The following is a 19,488-nucleotide window of genomic DNA, read 5'->3' as shown; positions in this document are numbered from 1 at the left end:
ATCGTGGCTTGGACCGTCACCGAACCTCTCAGAAGTATGGTCCTTCGACTTTTCTTTTCGGGCGGTTACTTCATATACAAGTGGGCTAAGATGTTAAATCTTTTGCTTTTTATAGTAGGTCAAGTAAATTGCACTCCATAAAAAAGCTAACATTTTCATAAAATCAACACAATAGGGCCTTTAAGCTACAATACGAAACAAGTTTTCGCAACGACAAAACTCTCGTTGGGAACTTTCGTTTCGAATATTCCAAATGACAGCTTAAGCAATAATTACTGTACGAAACGAATCAAATCACATCAAAAACTTCCCCCAGACTGCATCTTAATGGAAGATAGCGACAGATCCCAAGACGACCTGCTTGGCTATGGCGCCACTGCATCTATCCAGCTTGGGCAAGAAGAAACTTCACCTGCCCCAGAAGAAGTTGAAGATGCACAGCACCCGCATGCGTCTGAAGATGAGGGTCTAATCTACGAAGAAGTGGTAGAACTTGAACAGCGCTCCCGCTTTACCGCTTCCAGCGACAAGGCCTTGCTGATTGAGGTTATAGCTACACCACCGCTTGGTGCTAAGCGTAAAGACGGTCGGCAAATACCCCGTACAGTCCCATCCACGAAACCCCAAACACAGTCTAGCTCGCCTACTTGGTTGCAAATAGCTTCACTAACCGTTTGCAGTCTAGAACTAGCATATTTCAAGTTCAGTAGTAATTGACCACACTTCTCAATAATCAATCCGATTACAAAGTAGAAAATACTACTTAGAGCACTTGGCCACCTTCCGTAGATTGTAGCCATATTCATCCATCTTGTAGGGTACGCTAGACGGTGAAGTGTGATACAGAGGCCCTCTAGCCCACTACAGCATGCACGCGAGTGCAAACCTGTCCGGATCACGTCCGGTAACTCAAACGAAGCTTGTAAACGTCATAGTTGTCGGTGGGTGAATCTATAGAAGGTCAGGCATGTGTCGTCGGTGACGTCGTTGATATCAAATCGAGCACCTGGTAATGAGAACCGAGGTTTTGAGTCATAGAGTAGCGTCAGCCCCCGATATCGAAGTCTGGAAGCGGTCTCCCAGTCACCATGTAGTCGTTTCATCCGTGAGGCATCCAGCATCTCCCTTGCCACGCGACGACACTCGAGAACGTCGTCGTCGCTGTCAGATTCCATCTCGTTTGGAGGGCGTAGATTTGACACTGGCTATCAACTGATTCCGTTTCGTTGTTTAGAGCGCAACACAACTTGTCGTCCTCAGACAATAACACGAAACGAAAAACAACAAAATTTATCAGAAATTCTCAGATTTTAATTTCGTTCTGAACTGCTTAAGCTCTCTAATCTGCTGGTTTTGTCGACATATACCACCCTCGCGTCTATCACTTTGAATGGGAATTACAACGGCTCACTAGCCATCAAAACAAAACCAACACTTCCTGCGTGTTTAACGTCGTTTTGGGCTTGGATGCTGATTGGAAAAAATACGATAAATATGTCGAACCATTTTGAGCAAAGGTGAAACCTTTTCATTACACTATTGGCCATAATTAAAAGGGCCAGTTCCTTCGAGCCAGAGAAATACCACATGACGTGTTATATAAAACCAACAAGTTTTGCTTATTTTAAGAAGGATTTGCCGCCTACTTTTGCAAAACATGCAGCTATCGTTGGTTTTGGTAGCAAAAGGGTTAAGACTTTGTATTACGCGCTATCGCAGCTATGTGCGTAGTCCTGCCGTACAGGACCAGCTCTGGAGGACGAAATGGTGGAAAACCTATGAAGCCGTACTGGCTACTCCTATAATGGTGCTCGCTGCGAGGAAAGAACACTTAGACGGTCTAGGGGGACTACTGTACAAGTGGTTGGCCGCCTTGCATGTGTACTGGTGCGTGTTCTTACCTGAGGCGGTGACGTTGGCGTGGAAGACGACAGTGAAGTATTGGTACGGCTCAGGTGTTGAGCTCCAAAGAACGTGGGCTCGTACGTGGTTCGTTGTGCGTGTCTGGCGGGCCGTGGTGACGCTGATCGTCCACGCTACTTTCTACGGTGCACTGTTCCTGTACGAGATCGTCGAAGGTGTTTGTCTAGGGTGGCCTGGGGTAGTGGGCTTAACGATGACGATGAATTTCAAGTTTTCAAGTAATGAGGGCGTCGTGGAGTTTGGTGGGGTCATCGTCAACAGTGGGGCTGTACTACTCGACGGGTGCGTCCCGGTGCTAAGCGTGGTGCCATCTGTGGCGTTGGTATGAGTATACGTCGGAAGGGCATTCTCCGCTTGCTGTGGACCAGGACTGCTACGACGGTTGGATCCGTGACATGGAGGAATGAGAGTAAGCTGACTGTCTTAGCAAAGCATTCTGGTGAGCGGATGGAGGTTCGGTGGAGAATCCTTGACAACAAGTACGCACGTTGAGTGGGATACAAGCTGAACGACGGGCTTTGCGAGCCATGAGGGATTCGGAGAGGAAAGGCCTTGTTAGACGAGCTCGACGAGGGCGTCGAGATTCAGTCGGGGAGGATGTCCCGAGTGAGAACGGTGGCAACCGTCTTAGGCACGGTTCCCGTTCCCCCTTTGGAGTGAGCTGCAACCAGCCACTTCAAGTCGCACGGCAAGAGGATGAGCGGCCGTCGGGTCACCCGAATCAGCTCTGACATTGTCGGATTCCGTTGCCCGAATTGGGGGCCTGACCCCGTCGCATCTACGTGAAGTGTGGAGGGGGGGGGGGGCAACTCTACCAGTTGAGTACATCGCCTAAGATGCAGCTATGGCCGAGGTACTGCCTGTCGTCACAGCGATGGACAAGGCCCCTAAGACGGACGACACGGACTATGGCAATACTGCAATGTATGCGAAGGACATTGAAACGAAGGGAGGGACGTCACCGGCAACAGTGTACCCGAGGACGTGCTGACGTGCGGTTCGACTGATTAGAACTACAGTTCGGGTGACATTGTTGGCGAGGTGAGTTTGGTCAGTCGTGAATTTTGCCTGGAAACTCCGAGTTGAAATTATACATTTGGCTTTATATTATTAATATTGCTACTTGTGTCTACTTATATCACTACTTTTTGCCCCGCACGTCTAAAGCTCGCTACCGTTGATCAGCGCAAGCGTCCCGCTCCAGGGCGACTCGCGACACGGGACAGTTGTGAGAGTGACGGCAAGGTTGGTGTGGTGTGTTGGCACTGCCGAGCGCATTAATCTAGCGTCACAGGCTGCAGATTTGTGAGACGCACGATCTTGACGATGCTATCGATAACAAGAACGAATATCTTGATTTCGCTCTATCGACTTCAAACAGCTGCAACCGTTTGCAGTTTTCCATCTCGATCGGCTTTGTCTGTGTCACACTGAAATACTAGAGCAAATACTCGTCAGTTTTAAAGTCACTACTGCTGCTTTAGAGTTCTTTGGTGACCGTCGGTTCACAGAGGGTAAGGTGGTAAGAAACATACTTAAGTGGGAAAATATCATAAAATATCATCTAATATCTAATATTTTTCAAATTTCTAAGTTAATATTAATAAATTCTGTTAGCTTTTGAAAAACTGAGCTACTACTGATATTTACCATTTTATGGTATTTTATCATATTATGATATTTGGAGCCCCTGCAGAAGTGCCCCTGAATAAGCGTAGATAGGACTTCATATACCTTTTATATCGGATCACATGAATTGTGGATGAATTTAACAAATCAGAAGTGCGCAGAGAATTCCCTATGCAAATTTATCAGACGCCCCTTACGCTTATTGAGGGGGAGTTCTGTAATCGTTAATTGTCGTAGCAAAGTAAAACTGCCTATTTTGACTCGCACCCATTTTTTGAGCCTAATTTGCACATCATTTTATGATTTGTTTAACGCGCAATTTACCACTTGACCGCAACCACTAGTGATGGCGTTCCTGCAAGAAGAAGACAACACGGGTGTCTTCGAAGCGGCGCTAAGCTTTGTAGACGAATGCTCAGTTGACTGTCCTGGCCCCTGTACGAGGGGTTTAACACCCCCAGCAGCGTTGGAGCTGCCGTCATTCAAGAGCGAGCAATATCGCGCGGTCTTAATTGGGGGCCCGTCCTTCTCCATTGACTGTCGAGAAGCAGCGACGATGGTGCCGCTTAACATGAAAACCCTTATCAGCGGGGCAATCGCCTCCGAATTTCGGCCGAGTTTACCACGATGTCATGAGATCATGACTCAACCAAACGCTACAAAGACCAAGAAGGTCCCAGCCAACCCGAACCGAGTTCGTGACGAGGTTCAATATGAATTGGCTTTCCTTCGGCAAAAGGTGGCGGAGCTGGAGCTGCAATTAAACAAAATGCATCTAAAGACAACATCGACTGGAAAAGTGAATGCGAAGGCGTCGCTACCGAGGCCATTAATGCAAGTGCCGCTAGTCTGGAAAGAGATGGCAGCTCGACAGCAACGACGGCGAGAGGGAGCTCAGCGCGAAAATGTGCGGTTGAGGCTTATTGTCGAACGTAAACGAAAGATGGCGACGGGGCTGAGTGCGCTACTGCGGAAACGACTTACACAGCAGGTAAGAATTGTTACTTGAGAAGACGAGAAAGGATGTTAACCAACTTGGACTTCGGCGTTGCAGGGAGCGGAATGCTTGCGTGGGAAAGGATCACACACTACTGAACAACGGACTGCGTGCGTGCTGGACTTCCAAGGTGACATTGGGGATTTCCATGACCTATTCCAGCACCTTCAGATCGCATACCATGAAATCGACTCAGTCTTTGCTGCGAGCGGACTTTCAACGATGGACTTTCCTGCTAACGATGTTCATGTCAGAGAAGGTGTAGACGGCAAGTACATCGAAGTTTTTGCAAACAAATTATTACCTTTCAGCCTGCACAAAAGTGGAGAGGCTGCGTGGGACCATTTTAAGGGCGTTGAAAAGCACTTCGGCAATGGAGGCTTGTATGAGAAGGCAGCAAAGGTAAGTATGGCTGCGACACCATTCGGCATCCACTGTAGCGTTCTTCCTACTGACAGTTCTGTATCTGTGTTCTGTGTCTGCTTTGCCCAGAACCTAGATCAGCCTTATACCATAATCGAAGACTTTACAAAGGAAATGTTCTCGAACAATTCACGGGCGGATGTGAAGGCGAAGCAGATCGTGCAGCGTGTCGTAGGTGTGGATCGAGACATGATTCTTTTCGTTTCAAGCGTGACTCCTGTTGAAATCAAGCACAAACCAATTGATGGACTGGTTTACCACGCGCGAGAGTATGCTTTGACCAAGCGTTTTTCAACGGAAGAGCACGATCTATCGCTCTTACAGCTTTACGTGCGAATTTCTTTCGACTATGATCCTGGCGTCGTATTCGACTCCCGCCACGTTCGCTCGGTCGCCCAGTTCCTCATTGGTAACGTTGCCGGCAGCCTTCGGTGCTATCAAGAACGTATCGAAAACGCATTGATTGACCAAGCATTGAGACGACTACATGTATAAGAATGATTTCTGAACAAAAATGCCTGCTAGTTTAAAAGGATATCGATAGTGTAATAAATAATACCTCACCTAGTTGAAAAATTACATTGCATTCAAGGTTACTACAGATCAGTAGCTGATAGATTCGTAAGCATCATTTATTAATACATGTAGATAAGGATTTAACAGTAATAGCTGACATATTGTGCTTTGCAGATGAAATGTCGCTCGGTTTTATGGCCTAGATCGAGCAGGGTTGGCGCATAAAAACAGGCGTAAAACTGAGAGAGGAAATGCATGCCTGGCATTTTTATATCTGCACTCGACTTGCATTTCAAAAACGCAAGAAGGGTCGTTCTAAATGATATCGATGTCGATTTGTCGTAAATCGACCACGAGCGCTTGATTTAGCTAGCGCTAGCTGGATTTATTACAGTGTAGCCACTCTAACTCGATCTTATTATAACCTCGATATATAAAATGACCTCGATTTATTAAAAATCGAGCACCCACCCTACTGATAAACGACAAAAGCTTTGCACAGCACAAATCAACACGACCTATTAGGGGGAGTCGAAAATCTCAAATTGACCCCAAAAAGTAATATTTGTACTACGAATAGTAGCTATAACGTTATTGGTCCAGTGTAGCATTTCCGCAGCAAGTTTAGAATCCCAGATCTGTCCTTTTTTAAGTTTGAGGAATAAATATGGAAGAGGCGCCGACGAACTCCAAGTCAAAGACCTTAAAATCATAGAAAAAGGCTAACGGAAGTAGGCTTCAATAGACTACCGGAATCGCTCCGATTCCGGCAGTTTTTTTTTACTTGTACCGTACTTTACTTTTACTTTTAAGTACTACAGTTGGGTCCAGAAGGCAGCACCACATGACAGTACTACTGTACGTATTTATGGAAAGCATGGGTAGAGCATGGGCCGAGCCCAACATCGGTATTTCGTGGACTCTACAGACGACCCTCTCTGTATTGATATCTTTACCAAATAAAAGGGTCTGGAGTCCCTAAATAGAGCTTGATGATTGGCTACTCCAAGTGAGACTATTAATCCTGGGCTCCTAAAGTTAATCTACAGACGATCCTCTCCGGTATTGATAGCAGCCATATACCGGTATCCATAAATACGTACGGCTCGTATTTTACACGCACATGGCCATCAGTACAGTAATGGTTTCTTATACGGTGGTCAACCGATAGATACGCCATGACAGACTTTCGGATGCTGCGAGCGTGCCGGCCTCTACAGTGTAAAGCGTAGCAGCCTAAAGATTCTACCTGCAATGTGACAGCAACGTCTGCCACCAGGATCTATTCGCGCGATGCTCCTCCTCGCAGCTCAATCACTTTGCACTTTACCTTCAAGCGCGCAGACCCAATTCAAGAACCATGAAGTTCACTGTCTTCATCGCGACCTCTATGATCATCGCCAGTGCTACCCAAGCTGGAAATCCGCAGAACGCCATTCTGCTCTCGGCTTCGGCTCAGGACGATAAAACAGAAATTGCCCCCCTCACGTCGTTCACTAACGTACCGACGCCGGCACCGACTAAATATAGTGATCCAGCTGGGACATACCCCACGACAGCCCCGATGGAGAGTACTGACACGACGCATCCGGAAGATCGTTCGTCCGGCTCAACCCCTGGAATTGTCGGCGTGGCATACTCAAGTGAGGGTACTGTTGGTGTGGCGTACGCCACCACCCGTGCAGATTACGAAACAGAGAAGAGCTCCAACAATGATGCGAATAGCAGCGCAACTGTGCCCATTGTGGTCGTTGGGTGTTTGGTTGGAGTGCTCGGTATTGTGGCAGCCGCTGTGATCGTTAGAAAGCGCAAGGGAGCTGCTGCTGAAGACGGCGAGACGAACTACTCTAACGGTATGCTTACGCCTGCTGCGGTGAAGGTTGAAGAAGCCTACGCCAACACCATTCCCACGCCTGCTGCAGGAGAAGCTGGAGAGGTTGAGTACTCCAACGCTATCCACACGCCAGTTGCAACCGTGTAATCAAGGTGAATTTCTCCGATGCAACTGCTTCAGTGGTTTGCCGAGTGACGAAGGATCGAACTTTGTCATCACGATGTCAAGCTACGCTGCTCGGCTTTTGAGTTTCTTTGTTCATTCAATGTTCGGTGTTAGTTGCTGTGAGCACGTAAGCGTAGAGTGAAGTATACCGGTATAAAAGACGGAAAATGTAACGTCGTACGAAATTCAGTGATGATACTGGTAAACTTGTCGAAACAATTTTATATATTTGATCCGGAATATGTTTGCTCACAATTGTACTCATGGAGATGCTCTTATTGTGGAATTGCGACCAAATTTGCCGTTTTTGTCCTATTCAATGAATTACTTGCTTTCAAAATTTCTGCTATTTTAAAGCAGCCCATATCGTACTTAAGTGACCGTGACATTCAAGCCAATTACCGTATTCCTTATGTGATTGGGGGCTAATGATAACCAAATATGAAATGCTATTTTGTAAAGTAATAGTACTATTTTCGATAAAAAAATCAATAATAACTCAGTTTTTCAAAATATTCTAGTATATATAATATAAATATTAAAATTATAAACTTAGAGATTTGAAAAAAGTTTAGGTATTAGATAATATTTTGTGATATTTCCCAGTTAAGTACGTTTCTTGCCACCATACGTGAACAGAGGGCTCACCAAAGAACTCTTTCAGTCAGGTTCTAAAACAGCAGTAGTGATGACAGGCTTTAAACTGACGAGTATCTGCTTTTGTACATGTATTTCACTGTGACACAAAGCCGATCAAGATGGAAAACTGCAAACGGTTGCAGTTGTTTGAAGTCGATAGAGCGAAATCAAGGTATTTGTTGTTGTTCTCTGCCGATAGCTTCGTCCACATCGTGCGTCTCATTAACCTGCAACATGTGACGCTAGATTGATGCGCTCAGCAGTGCCAATGCACCACACCAACCCTGCCGTCCTGTCCCGGAATCCATTTCCCTCACTGTTGATTAGTAATACTTCAGCTTAGTGACATATGATTAGTGGATTTATTCCGATTACGCAATCTTTTAAAAATAAAATATCGTTTAAATGAATTATAAGTGAATATTTAATAATATAATTTTGTCTCTGTTAGGTAATATTTTATATTAACTGGTCAGGTATTATTCTCACAATACTAACACCTTGGACCCGAACGTCGTATAATACGACATACTAATTTTGTTATGTCGTAATATACGACATGGAAAGAAGTTCATTAGCAAATGGCTCAGAAGAGCTTTTTCAATACTTTAACCAGCTCAACAACAAAATAAAATTTGCGAGATGACATTTTGCTTCAAAACAAAACCAGAACAGGGGAAGGGGATCAACCTAAGGACACACGAGAGCCGCTCATTCGACATTTTGCTGGATGGCGCGCATACGGAGGAGTCGCCTAAAGACCGCAGTGCCGGCTGCACACGATATTGATTCGGTCACTTATGGCGGCGGGGTGGAAGTCCAAGCGTCCGAGCGGTCTCCAGACTGAGAGGAGCTACTCGAGTCCTGACAATGCGCATGTGTTCGTGGGGGAGAGTGCAGTCGTGGACTACGCGTTCGACACTGGGTTGTTAGAAGAGGAAGGAGCTGACGACCAAGTCCGTGTAGAAGACGATGAAGAACTTTACCAAGAAGGGTTCGCTAGTGGTGGCGAGCAACACGAGACAGATAGCGACGCTCAACCTTCCCAGATTGACACGAGCGTACACCTTTCACAGAATATCATGGATCAGTTGTTCGGACCTCCAAGTGATGATGATATCGAGTTGTCGCAGGCAGCAGTTATGAAAACGTTCGGTCTCTCTCAAGGCGACCTACTAGTTGATGATGAAGAGCAATCCGGCTTGCATTTACTCTCAGATGCTTTTGGAATAGAGAGCGAGGGCGAACTTAACGACGAACAAGCAATAGCTCCTGCCCTCTACGAAGAACCCCGATGCAAGTCAAAGACGACGTCAATATCGTGATAGATGGGGAGGATAGCGGTGACTACGAAAACCTCAGCTCGAGCGCGAGTGCTGATGATGGAAGTTGCGACGATGGCAGTGATCCTGGTTGCGATGAGCTGGACGAGGATGACGATGTGCTGTCGGATAGTGACGCGGTTGAGATGGACAAGGCGTTTCTTACGCCATTACAGGCTGGAAACAACGCACTTAGCCGGGCAGCCATCCAAATCCGAGAGGAGGCAATACGGCCAATGAGATGAACACCTGCTTCATTGGAGTACGAGACCGATACCCCAGCATATCCTGGACTGGGATCGGAAGAGGCAAGGGCTGCTTCACGTGTGGCGATCGCCGATTCTCACGCTGTTCTACTTCATGCCTAAGTCACCGTGGGTTATGATCGCCGCCGAGACAAATCTTAACGGCCCCCAGCAAGTGAGTAAGCGCGCCAGAGCGATTCATTTGCGACAGAGCGAGGGGCGCCGCGAGACGGTCAAGAAAATTGCGCGACGGTTGAAGGCACAACAGGCGTCCACCACCCGCGCAATTCTGCATGTTGTTGGGCTTCTTGTTGCGCATATGCAGTGTCCCCAGAAGAGGCGCTTTTCCGCACACTGGTCCATGGTGGAGGGCGGCGTCATACCGGCCGGGAGTTCCGGGCGATACATGACCCGCGACAGGTGCCAGAACATCATGCGAGATTTACACTTTGTTAACAACACCGCAGACCACCCCCAAGACAGGCTATGGAAGCTGCGTTCTAACGTCGACAGAGTCCAGCAGCCCTTTTTCTCAGGCTGGACACCTCCTGTCGTCTTCTCGTTTGATGAGGGCGTCCTTCCCGCCACGTCAAAACGTAGCACGCCCCGTATGTTATGTCTTACAAGTCCCACCGCTACGGCTCAAAACTGTTTATGATGTGTGATGCGAAGACCGCGTATTGCCAAATATGCATTGTTTTAATGAATGTTATGTCGTAACTTCAGGCTTTGATTATGTCTAACAGTATCGAATATCATAACATTCTAGATTCGACATTTACGTGGGTCGGCGGTCCACGCCCGATAGTACTAAGGCTGTAGCTGACTTTAGGACTGGCGCTGCAGCAGTGGTGCGAAATTTGAAAGTCTTTCTCGATGTTCATTCTCACCATACGTGGCATACGGCCGCTACTACTCGTCGGTGCTGCTTGCAGTGGAGCTCCTAGGCATGAAGGTTTATGTGGTTGGCACTGTGATGACGAGGCAACTTGGTATCGACAAGAATATCAAAATCACCGAGCAAGACGCGTCAAGCGAGGATCCCAGGTGGTACATGTTCTTCTTCTCGCTATATTGCCACCCCGCACATGATCACATATATTTGAAAGCCCGTTTACTATCTGTGCACTGGCTCCGTGATGACGGCGTCAACGATTGAGGGGAAGATAAAGAGGACTGGAGCGATTCAAGTGCTGCCATGTCCGTCCGCTGTGAGTGACTACCGGAACTGGATGGGCGAGGTAGATCGCCATGATCGATTCCGCCTCCAGTCTATATCGCTTCAGACCTCGACTAAGTTCAAGAAGTACTATAAGAGCCTGTTTGTTGGCTTCCTGGACCTGGCCATGGTGAATGCATACCTTTCGCATAAAAAGGCTGCTAAGTTAAAAAAGACAGTAGCTATGAGGCGCTTGTAGTTGTTTTGCGTGCTTCAGAACCAACTTTTACAGCTGAAGGGAGAAGACTTTGCCGAAGTGGAAGCAACACCGCTTCCACCCAACCAGAAACGTAATCGAGCACCGGTCCGTCTCACCCACGCGCTGTAGCAACGGAGGACTAAGTAGTAGTTAGTGAAGCCCGGTAGCGCCGTCAAATCTCCTGCAAGGTCTGTGCGCTCTTACGTACGAACAAGAAAAAATCTTTCGCAACAACGTTCTTTTGTGAACGTTGCTCGATCGAAACCCGCAAGAGGAATGGACTTCTTTGCAGGAAAACCCATAGACCGGACACAGCAGAGCCGATTCCACCCCACTCCGCAATGCACCTCCCACAGTGTGCGAGCGGCACTTTCACGGCGAACACGTTGCGAGGCCCATTACTGTATAAGCTCCTGTATACTTTTGTATGCCTTGTTCTAGGCTGACGGCGGAGGGATCTTCTTGTAGCAGCTAGGTAGGTGTTTTTGGTATTATTATAAAAGCAGGATAAGTGTCTTTGGTATTATTACAATAGCAGTCTACCGGTACCGACATTCCTTTGTCGAAGGGTGTAATGATTACTAAATGACAAAAGAGGAGGAGTGAAATACAGGAACATAGGAGGTACCGTATAACCTCAGTTATTCAGATTCTGGGATGTTAGCAAATTATTCATTCACTTAGCTTTTGTATGCAACCAGATACAGCTACAATCACAAATCTTGATGCTAAAAAGTGGTCTTTATAGAGTAAACAAGACGAAACTGGTTGTGAATCCGGTAAGCTTAGAGAATTCCACAAGTGAGTGGAGGTACTGTAGCTGCCTTTTCGGCACCACCAAAACCGCGGTGCTTTAAAATGTGGGCATTGTGAGTGTGTTTTCGTACACTAGGCGTACAATTCGGACCTTGGATCTCTGGTGATAAAACTAACTATTAAATTACGAGAGAAACTAGGCTTGTGCTACAGTACTTGACGCCTTCAGAAGTTGTGCTACATGCAGTAGGTGAAGTTATTGAGTCTAGTGCTGTCGATGCAGATACTGTTCATGGTAGAACGACCTTAGGTATAACATGCAAATTGATCATTAATGTGTGTACCGTAAAACTATAGTTATGGGTTACCTTTGTTAAGGGGCTGTTTCATTTGAGAACAAGTAGCGGAATAACTTCGCAGGAATAGCGAATCAAACGAAACAGATTTGGAATAAGTTGATCTCGTGGAAAAGTGATATCAACTTTTGAAGGTAAACGATTCCCCTTCCGAAGAGCTACATGTACTACGTGCCGCTAATGGAGCGTGCTGCGCGCTCGCTTCAGCCTCATCTGGGATATCGGTGCGCACCACACTGCATCCATCGCTTTCCTACGGGTGTAAATTGATTAAGAACGTGTTGAATCGTCGCCATCTACGAAAAGTCCGCGGACAGGGCGGTACAAATTCGAATGCCTTGGGCGCATCGCCACCCGAGGAAATGTAGGTCATGTTTGCTTCGTTTGTCTGTTGTTTAAGCATTCAACGCTCCCAACCTACACCAAACGTCGCCTCGCACGTCTACTCGAGCGATTGATGCCAGCGTACGCCTACAGCCATGGCCCGTGGCTGGCCACCGATAGGTATCAGCTTGTGCAATTTTATTCCCGGGATTAAAGTTATTTTGACTTGAATGTCAGAATAAAGATAATCCGAGAATAACTGCTAAGCCAATGAAATCAAAGCATTTGTCATAAAGGGCTAGGTTAGATTATCTTCATTTATTTTTATTCTACTTAATCTCAGCCGTTTCATTTGTCATAAGAAGTACAGTGTACTTAGTACACCATCATCTAGCCATCGAGAAGCAACCTAAGCTACCCACATTTCTACACTGTATCCAGAGAAAAATTAACCGGTAATACCGGTCCGGTATCGGTCTGAGTAGAACGGATCGCTGTGCGCCACACTACTCGTTGCGCCGCCTGAACAGAACGAGCGAAGCGATGGTGGAGGTGACGGTGCTGGACTACGGTGCTGGTAACGTGCGCAGCCTGAAGAATGCTATCCGCGCAGCGGGCCATTCGGTGAAGGACGTAACCTGCGCTGGAGATATCCGCAACGCCGATGTCCTCATCTTCCCGGGCGTGGGCAACTTCCGAGCGGCCATGGAATTCCTTAACGCCAGCGGCTACGTGGAAGAGCTCAAGAACTACGTTACTGCAGACCGTCGCTTCATGGGTATCTGCTTGGGTATGCAGACGCTATTTGAGGGATCGGAGGAGTGCCCCGAGCTCAAGGGTCTGGGCGTCATCAAGGGCAAAGTGGCTCGATTTCCGTCTGAGCAGGTGACGGTGCCGCACATTGGCTGGAACGGTATCAACGCCTGGAAGAAGTCGGCACTGTTTTCTTCCCTGCCTGTTAGCACAGTGGAGGCCAAGGTGTACTTCGTGCACTCGTTCCGCGCCACCAAGACGGAAAAGAACGCCGAGTGGGTGCTTTCCACTACCAACTATGGAGACTTAGAATTCGTCAGTGCTGTGCAGAAGGGCAACGTCATGGCCACGCAGTTTCACCCTGAAAAGAGTGGAGCGATCGGTATTGCTATTCTGAAGGGATTCTTGGAGAACAAGGACCTCGCAGACCACGATGCTCCGATCCCCACGGCACTGACGGCACCACGGACGACGCTCTCTAAGCGCATCATTGCGTACGTGAATTGTTTTTTGATATTTTTGTGCTTTAAGCGGAGACTTAGACAAGATTTATGTTATAGGTGTCTGGATGTGCGTGCCAACGACCAAGGAGACCTCGTGGTGACTAAAGGGGACCAGTACGACGTTCGCGAGACCTCCGATAGTGCTAAAGGAGGAACCGTTCGCAACATGGGCAAACCGGTGGATCTGTGTAAGCGCTACTTCGAAGAGGGTGCGGATGAGGTAGCGTTCCTCAACATTACGAGCTTTCGCGAACAGCCGATGGGCGACTTGCCGATGGTGCAGGTGCTAGAGGCCAGCTCCGAGTGTGTGTTCGTGCCGCTCACGATTGGTGGTGGTATCCGCGACTACGTGGACGACCAACAGAAAACCCACTCTGCGTTGGATGTGGCTGCACTGTACTTCCGCTCGGGTGCTGACAAAGTTTCCATCGGTAGTGATGCCGTGTACACGGCTGAGAAATACTACGCGAATGGGGGCAAGGGTGACGGTACCAGCTCGATCGAGACCATTTCTGCTGTGTACGGCAATCAGGCCGTAGTGGTGTCTATGGATCCGAAGCGGGTGTATGTGGCATCGTTCTACGATGAGAACGCCAAGGGCCACAACGTCGTCAAGCTGTCGCAACCAGGACCGAACGGTGAGGAGTACTGTTGGTATCAGATGACGGTTCGTGGTGGCCGTGAGACCCGCGACATCGACGTGGTGCAACTGGCCCAAGCAGTTGAAGCCCTCGGCGCCGGTGAACTTTTGCTCAATTGCGTGGACATGGATGGCCAGAAGATCGGTTATGATCTGGATTTGATCTCAATTGTGAAGAAATCGGTGCGCATTCCCGTCATTGCGTCCAGTGGCGCCGGTAAACCGCAGCATTTTACCGAAGTCTTTGAGAAGACAAACTGCGACGCTGCCCTCGCAGCTGGTATCTTCCACCGTAAGGAGGTGGCCATCCAAGACGTCAAGGCACAACTTCACACCGATAGCATTAGTGTGCGCCTCTAGGTGCATCTTCATGCATTTCCAATGCAGCATTAGCGCAGCGGCAATGCCGGAAAAAGAGCAGAAGACTACAGATTCATGGTGCGAGCCTCTGTTCTCCAATATAGATGCGCAGCTTACAGCTCCGTTCGCATGTATGTGCGTCTTTCATACAAGTAAACGCGAAACCAGGGCTTCGCGGATAGCTCAGTTTTGAACTAAAAAAACTTCTGAAGTAGACTGTAGTACTTTTGAAGTACTTCTACATGTGCATGTATTAATACATGTAGTATTTCATCCCAAAGTTGAAAAAAAATCATCACCTTGAGATTTCATGCCTCGAAAACGCGATATACTCACATGGTGGCGTCTGTTGTTTGCCGAGTTACCCGCTACTTCTAACTGTTAGTTTCGTCTATCCATTAATCAATCTTCCCTGCGATGTACGTAGCAGACTCTTCGGCCAATGAAGTGGACTCTCCTGTTGGATGTGTGCTTGCGGGACTTGACACCTCTCCATTGGTTTTGGAGGATTGAGCTTCCGGCGAGGATACCGTAGATGAGCTAGATTCGTCGGCTGGCGATACTATTGACTCGGACGTTGCCACTGTAGTCTCCACTGGAGCAGCCACAGTAGCGTCCTCTGCGTCTTGGAGTACCGACGATGCAAGCTCCGCGACGTCTCCCCCTTCTATTCGTAAAGCGGCTAATGACTGGGTCGGTGGAAGCGCAGCCTGCTCCGCTACTGCACCCCTTAAAGCAACAAGACCTTCAGGGACCTCGGATATTCCCGCCTTGCCATTAGGTGCTGTTGCCTCAAGGATCTTCGAATTTGGTTCGAGGCTGCTCTCGTTTTCTTTTTCAACATCTATGATGCTGGCCGATACTTTTTCTGCCTCCTTACTCCTCTTTTCTGAGTCAAGGTTCGCCTGTGCTGCGAGTCGCACTTTCATTCGTCCGGACAGAACATCAGCGAGTTCGTCGACGCAGCTGAACGCCGTTGCTGTAAGAATATCTCGCAAGGACCCCGGACAGTCGGGGTGTTTTCGGCACAATCGTTGATGTTTGATTGCAGTCTCGGAAAATACCACCCGGACATTCGATACTGGATCCAGTGCTAGCGTAAAAAATACCGCGGCAAGCTTAGCTGAAAAAAAGCTGCGTGCTGCGTCAGCGTTTGCTTTATCACGACGTTCATCTGCATCCTCGTCTTGTCCAGAAGTGGTCGAGAGAAATGACGCACAAATCTTTACAAAGCACTGTCTGTCTTGATAGTGTGAAGACCTTGCGAGAGTAACGAAATTGTCGATAACGGCAGTGAGCCATTCGGAGTTAGAGCTTAGACGTGCCACTAGTAGAGGACATGCCTGGATTTCGCCCAGAGAAACGTGTTAGCGTGCCACAATTTCATCACTATGCTAGAAAAAAAATAGTTGGCCACGTACATGATAGCTCTGTTCTCGGACAGCAGAGACGGGGTCTGTGATAAGCTTGAATACCAAGGGATAAATCACTGAGAAGGTCGCCTCTGGTGTGAAAGTGTGGCACAACTGTGATAGTTGGCCACTCAGCACTTCACGGAAGCGCCATTTCGTGGTGTTGTCGAAGGAGTCAAACTCTGCGAGCACCGGTAAATAACTTTCACGAAACGATGGCGACACATTCTCCAAAAAGTCGGCGAAGTGCAGCATCACGCCTAGGCGCACGTCCTGCACGTCATGAAGATAACTGTCGAACGCTGTAGCCAGCTGAGTTTCTGTTATCCCCTGTCCAAGAATCCGCGCCAACGCGTGCAATGAGTACGCAAATGACCGCCGAATTTTCCAAAACGTGTCATTGTGCAGCAGCTCGAAAGCTGGGGAGAGTTTCAGCCAATCTGCTGGACCCAGAATACTTACTACCGCCGGAAAATTAAATGCACAATGGAATTTAATGTCCACTTCGCCGCTTCCACCCAGTTGCGATGCCGCGGTCGTTGCCATGCTCGTAAAGTGGCCCACCAGTTCATCTGTAACCTGATTCTTTTCCAATGCAGCCAGAAACGGTCCTAAACTCTGGTACGCAGCCATACGCACCCACCGTGACGAGTCATTGATAAAACTCTCAAATAAAGGTATCAGCATGGGCCCTCTGTCCGCAGGCGCCAGTGCCAGCGCAACATTGACCAAACACTCGGCACAAGCTTTGCGCACTCCCCATATATCGTCTTTCGAAAGTCGGTGAAACGCCGGGATCAGCCTCTCCCGACTCAGCTCCACTCCTGCCGTCTTACAAACATTCGAAAAGCTCAAAGCTGTGGATTTTCGCACTCGAAAAACTGGGTCTTCCGACAGAGAAATTAGCTCCGGCACGCAAAACTGCTGACACAATTCGGGCCCGAAATGTTCCGCCAATCCATTGTAAAGCGCAACGGCGGAAATTCTGAACTGCTCATTGTCGTCGTCATGTGCCAACGGTAGCACAATCGTCAGCACGTGTTGTCCCTGGTCTTCGAGCTTAACCAGCGCCGCCATCTCCACGAGGCTCTCACTCGCAGCCGAACGTACCTCGTGCTGATCGTCTGACACGAGCTTAGTGACCAGGGGGATCAGCTTCTCTAGCAATACTCTGTAGCCTGTGTCGGGGTCCGCTTCCAGTAAGAACTGACAGAGCGGCGGAAACTGCAGCGCCACGTGCTGGCGAACGACGTATTCGACGTCGCAGACCAGAGGCTCCAGCAGCGGCAGCAGTTGATCGCACGTAGCCTGGAAACCCACAGATCGTGCCGTTTCGTGCAGCATTTTGACGTGGATGACGCGCTGTAGCGGGATATTGCTGCACACGTACTTGGTGACGCGCTGTAGGTCGGTCAGGCTGTCATCGATGGCTAAGTCCTCGAAGGTCGGGCCATTTACGAGCTCAGACTCCTTGGTCATGAGCCCCTCGTTATCCTACGACATGTTGAAAAAATTAGAACCACTCCAGACTCGGAAATTTGAATTGCGATTCAATAATGACGTGGGAGGAGAGCTTACCAATTCATAGTCCATGAGCGTCAGCGAGAGAATCGGGCAAGTTAAGGAATGAGAAGCAGAAGGCGTCTAGCTGTGGACGAGACGGCCCAGTGGCGTGGCCTGGATTCGAGGCAGAAGGCCACGTACGCGCCGCGGAGAAAGAGGAAAACACTGCCCGCCCGAAAGCGCCCCCTCACTGAAAAGTATTTTGCTTTTTGCCCTCTGATAAGAGGTACCACCGAAATAGTCGCACGAAAGTATCGCGAAGGTTGCACCAGTAGAAAAGAAAAGTTTATTGATTTTAATCTAAAAAGATTACAGGATACATGTATTACCGTAATAACTTGTCTACGCTAATTATACAGAGTTGCTTGACTCGTCAAGAATGGCTGAAGTTCACGTGGGTGTTGCAGGTGAGCATCCCCGATCGAATTTGTCTTTCCCTGTAGCAACTCATGTTTTCGATGCGCAGATAGTCGCTACTTGTTAGCTGAAGTAGAACGACTAAAGCTGCAGGTGCACGACCTACGAGCTATCGGGCGCGTCGCTCAAGAAGAACGAGCGCGAACAGCGGAGTTGCTAGCGTCATTTGTGACGAGAGCTCAGCTAGACGCTGCATTATCCACGAAAGTTTCTCTGGCTCATGTGGACGCTCAGATGGACACCATGCGATCGGAGATGGCAACACTCTTGGCCCAGAAAGCAGATCTTTCGTCGCTTGCCACACTACAGAGCACCAAGCTGGACGTGTCAGTTTTCGACGCCAATGTGTGGGACTTGAACAAGCTTCGCGTTGCGTTGGAGCAGCATGCCCGAGATCTCTTTGCCACTTTTGCTGGACATGTGGAGAACCAAGTAAATGCCAAGGTAGGAATCGAAGAGTTTAACCGAGTTTTCAATCCTGAAGCGACCGGTCAGAAGGCATCTCTGGAGACTGCAGCTTTGCGTATCTTGAAAATGACGGATCAGCTTGAATCGCTCAGCAACTACGTGAATGGAGACCGTCACCGTCAAAAGCAAATGGCAGAACTCAACGTGAACCTGTTGGATCTTGCGCGCAAGCAGACAGCGGCTCGGAACTCTATCGTGCAACTTGAAAGTGCAGAGCAAGCTTCAACAACTCGACTTCAAGCCATGGGTGAGCAAACTACCCAAGCCATTTCTAAAATTCAGGCTTTGGCGGAAATGCTTAGTGGACTACAAACACAGACACTGACGGACAAGATTGCCCAAGACACGAGACAAGTACAACTTGCCCATAATGTTAACCAATTACAGGCACAAGGCGAGCATATCTCGAAGACGCTGAGCGATCTCTGTCAGTTTGCGCGCGCTGGTCTTGTGGACACTATCGACGCCAAACTCAAGACTAACAATGAAAGGTTGCAGAATGAACTAAGTACGGCACGCGTATTGTGCGGACAGCAATACCAACAATCGAGTCAGCGGATGAACAAGGTCAAAGATCTTCTTATGAATCACAAAGAGCGGCTCGCACATCTGGATGCATGTATTCAGACACTGGGTGGTCTCCTGGTGGAAACTCAAGGGGAGCTCAAAAACGTTAAAGGGCCACTTGCAACACTGGCGACAAATCTGCACGAGGAAAATGTGGCAATTCTGCAGGAAGTCAAGCGAAGTCAGGTATGTGCTTCAAAGACTTTACAGCTAAACCTTGACGTGTCACTCACTAAATGTGCGCATACTGATCTATAG

At 48.3% G+C, this 19,488-nt stretch overlaps 4 protein-coding genes across 4 annotated transcripts; 3 read left to right on the top strand and 1 right to left on the bottom strand.

The window, feature by feature from the left end:
- Positions 1–3,878: 3,878 nt before the first annotated feature.
- PITG_05246 (M96 mating-specific protein family) lies at positions 3,879–5,467 on the top strand (the record flags this gene model as incomplete). Its single annotated transcript, XM_002998875.1, has 3 exons — positions 3,879–4,543; positions 4,607–4,951; positions 5,042–5,467. 3 exons carry the CDS (start codon positions 4,412–4,414, stop codon positions 5,465–5,467), a joined length of 903 nt encoding a protein of 300 aa, XP_002998921.1.
- Positions 5,468–12,403: 6,936 nt separating this feature from the next.
- On the top strand, positions 12,404–14,803 carry PITG_05245 (imidazole glycerol phosphate synthase hisHF, putative; the record flags this gene model as incomplete). The annotated part of the gene is made up of 3 exons (XM_002998874.1): positions 12,404–12,447; positions 13,033–13,794; positions 13,861–14,803. The coding sequence occupies 3 exons, from the start codon at positions 12,404–12,406 to the stop codon at positions 14,801–14,803; spliced, it is 1,749 nt and encodes a 582-aa protein (XP_002998920.1).
- A 332-nt stretch (positions 14,804–15,135) lies between these two features.
- PITG_05244 (uncharacterized protein) lies at positions 15,136–17,979 on the bottom strand (the record flags this gene model as incomplete). Its single annotated transcript, XM_002998873.1, has 6 exons — positions 15,136–15,149; positions 15,684–15,769; positions 16,225–16,259; positions 16,294–16,545; positions 16,678–17,709; positions 17,794–17,979. 6 exons carry the CDS (start codon positions 17,806–17,808, stop codon positions 15,136–15,138), a joined length of 1,434 nt encoding a protein of 477 aa, XP_002998919.1.
- A 450-nt stretch (positions 17,980–18,429) lies between these two features.
- On the top strand, positions 18,430–19,488 carry PITG_05243 (uncharacterized protein; the record flags this gene model as incomplete). Its single annotated transcript, XM_002998872.1, has 1 exon — positions 18,430–19,488. The coding sequence occupies one exon, from the start codon at positions 18,430–18,432 to the stop codon at positions 19,486–19,488; it is 1,059 nt and encodes a 352-aa protein (XP_002998918.1).

This window comes from Phytophthora infestans, genomic scaffold, assembly GCF_000142945.1.
Source record: "Phytophthora infestans T30-4 supercont1.7 genomic scaffold, whole genome shotgun sequence".
Classification (NCBI taxonomy): domain Eukaryota; phylum Oomycota; class Peronosporomycetes; order Peronosporales; family Peronosporaceae; genus Phytophthora; species Phytophthora infestans.
Note: the sequence above shows the minus strand (reverse complement) of the source record. Positions and strands in the feature narration are given on the sequence as shown.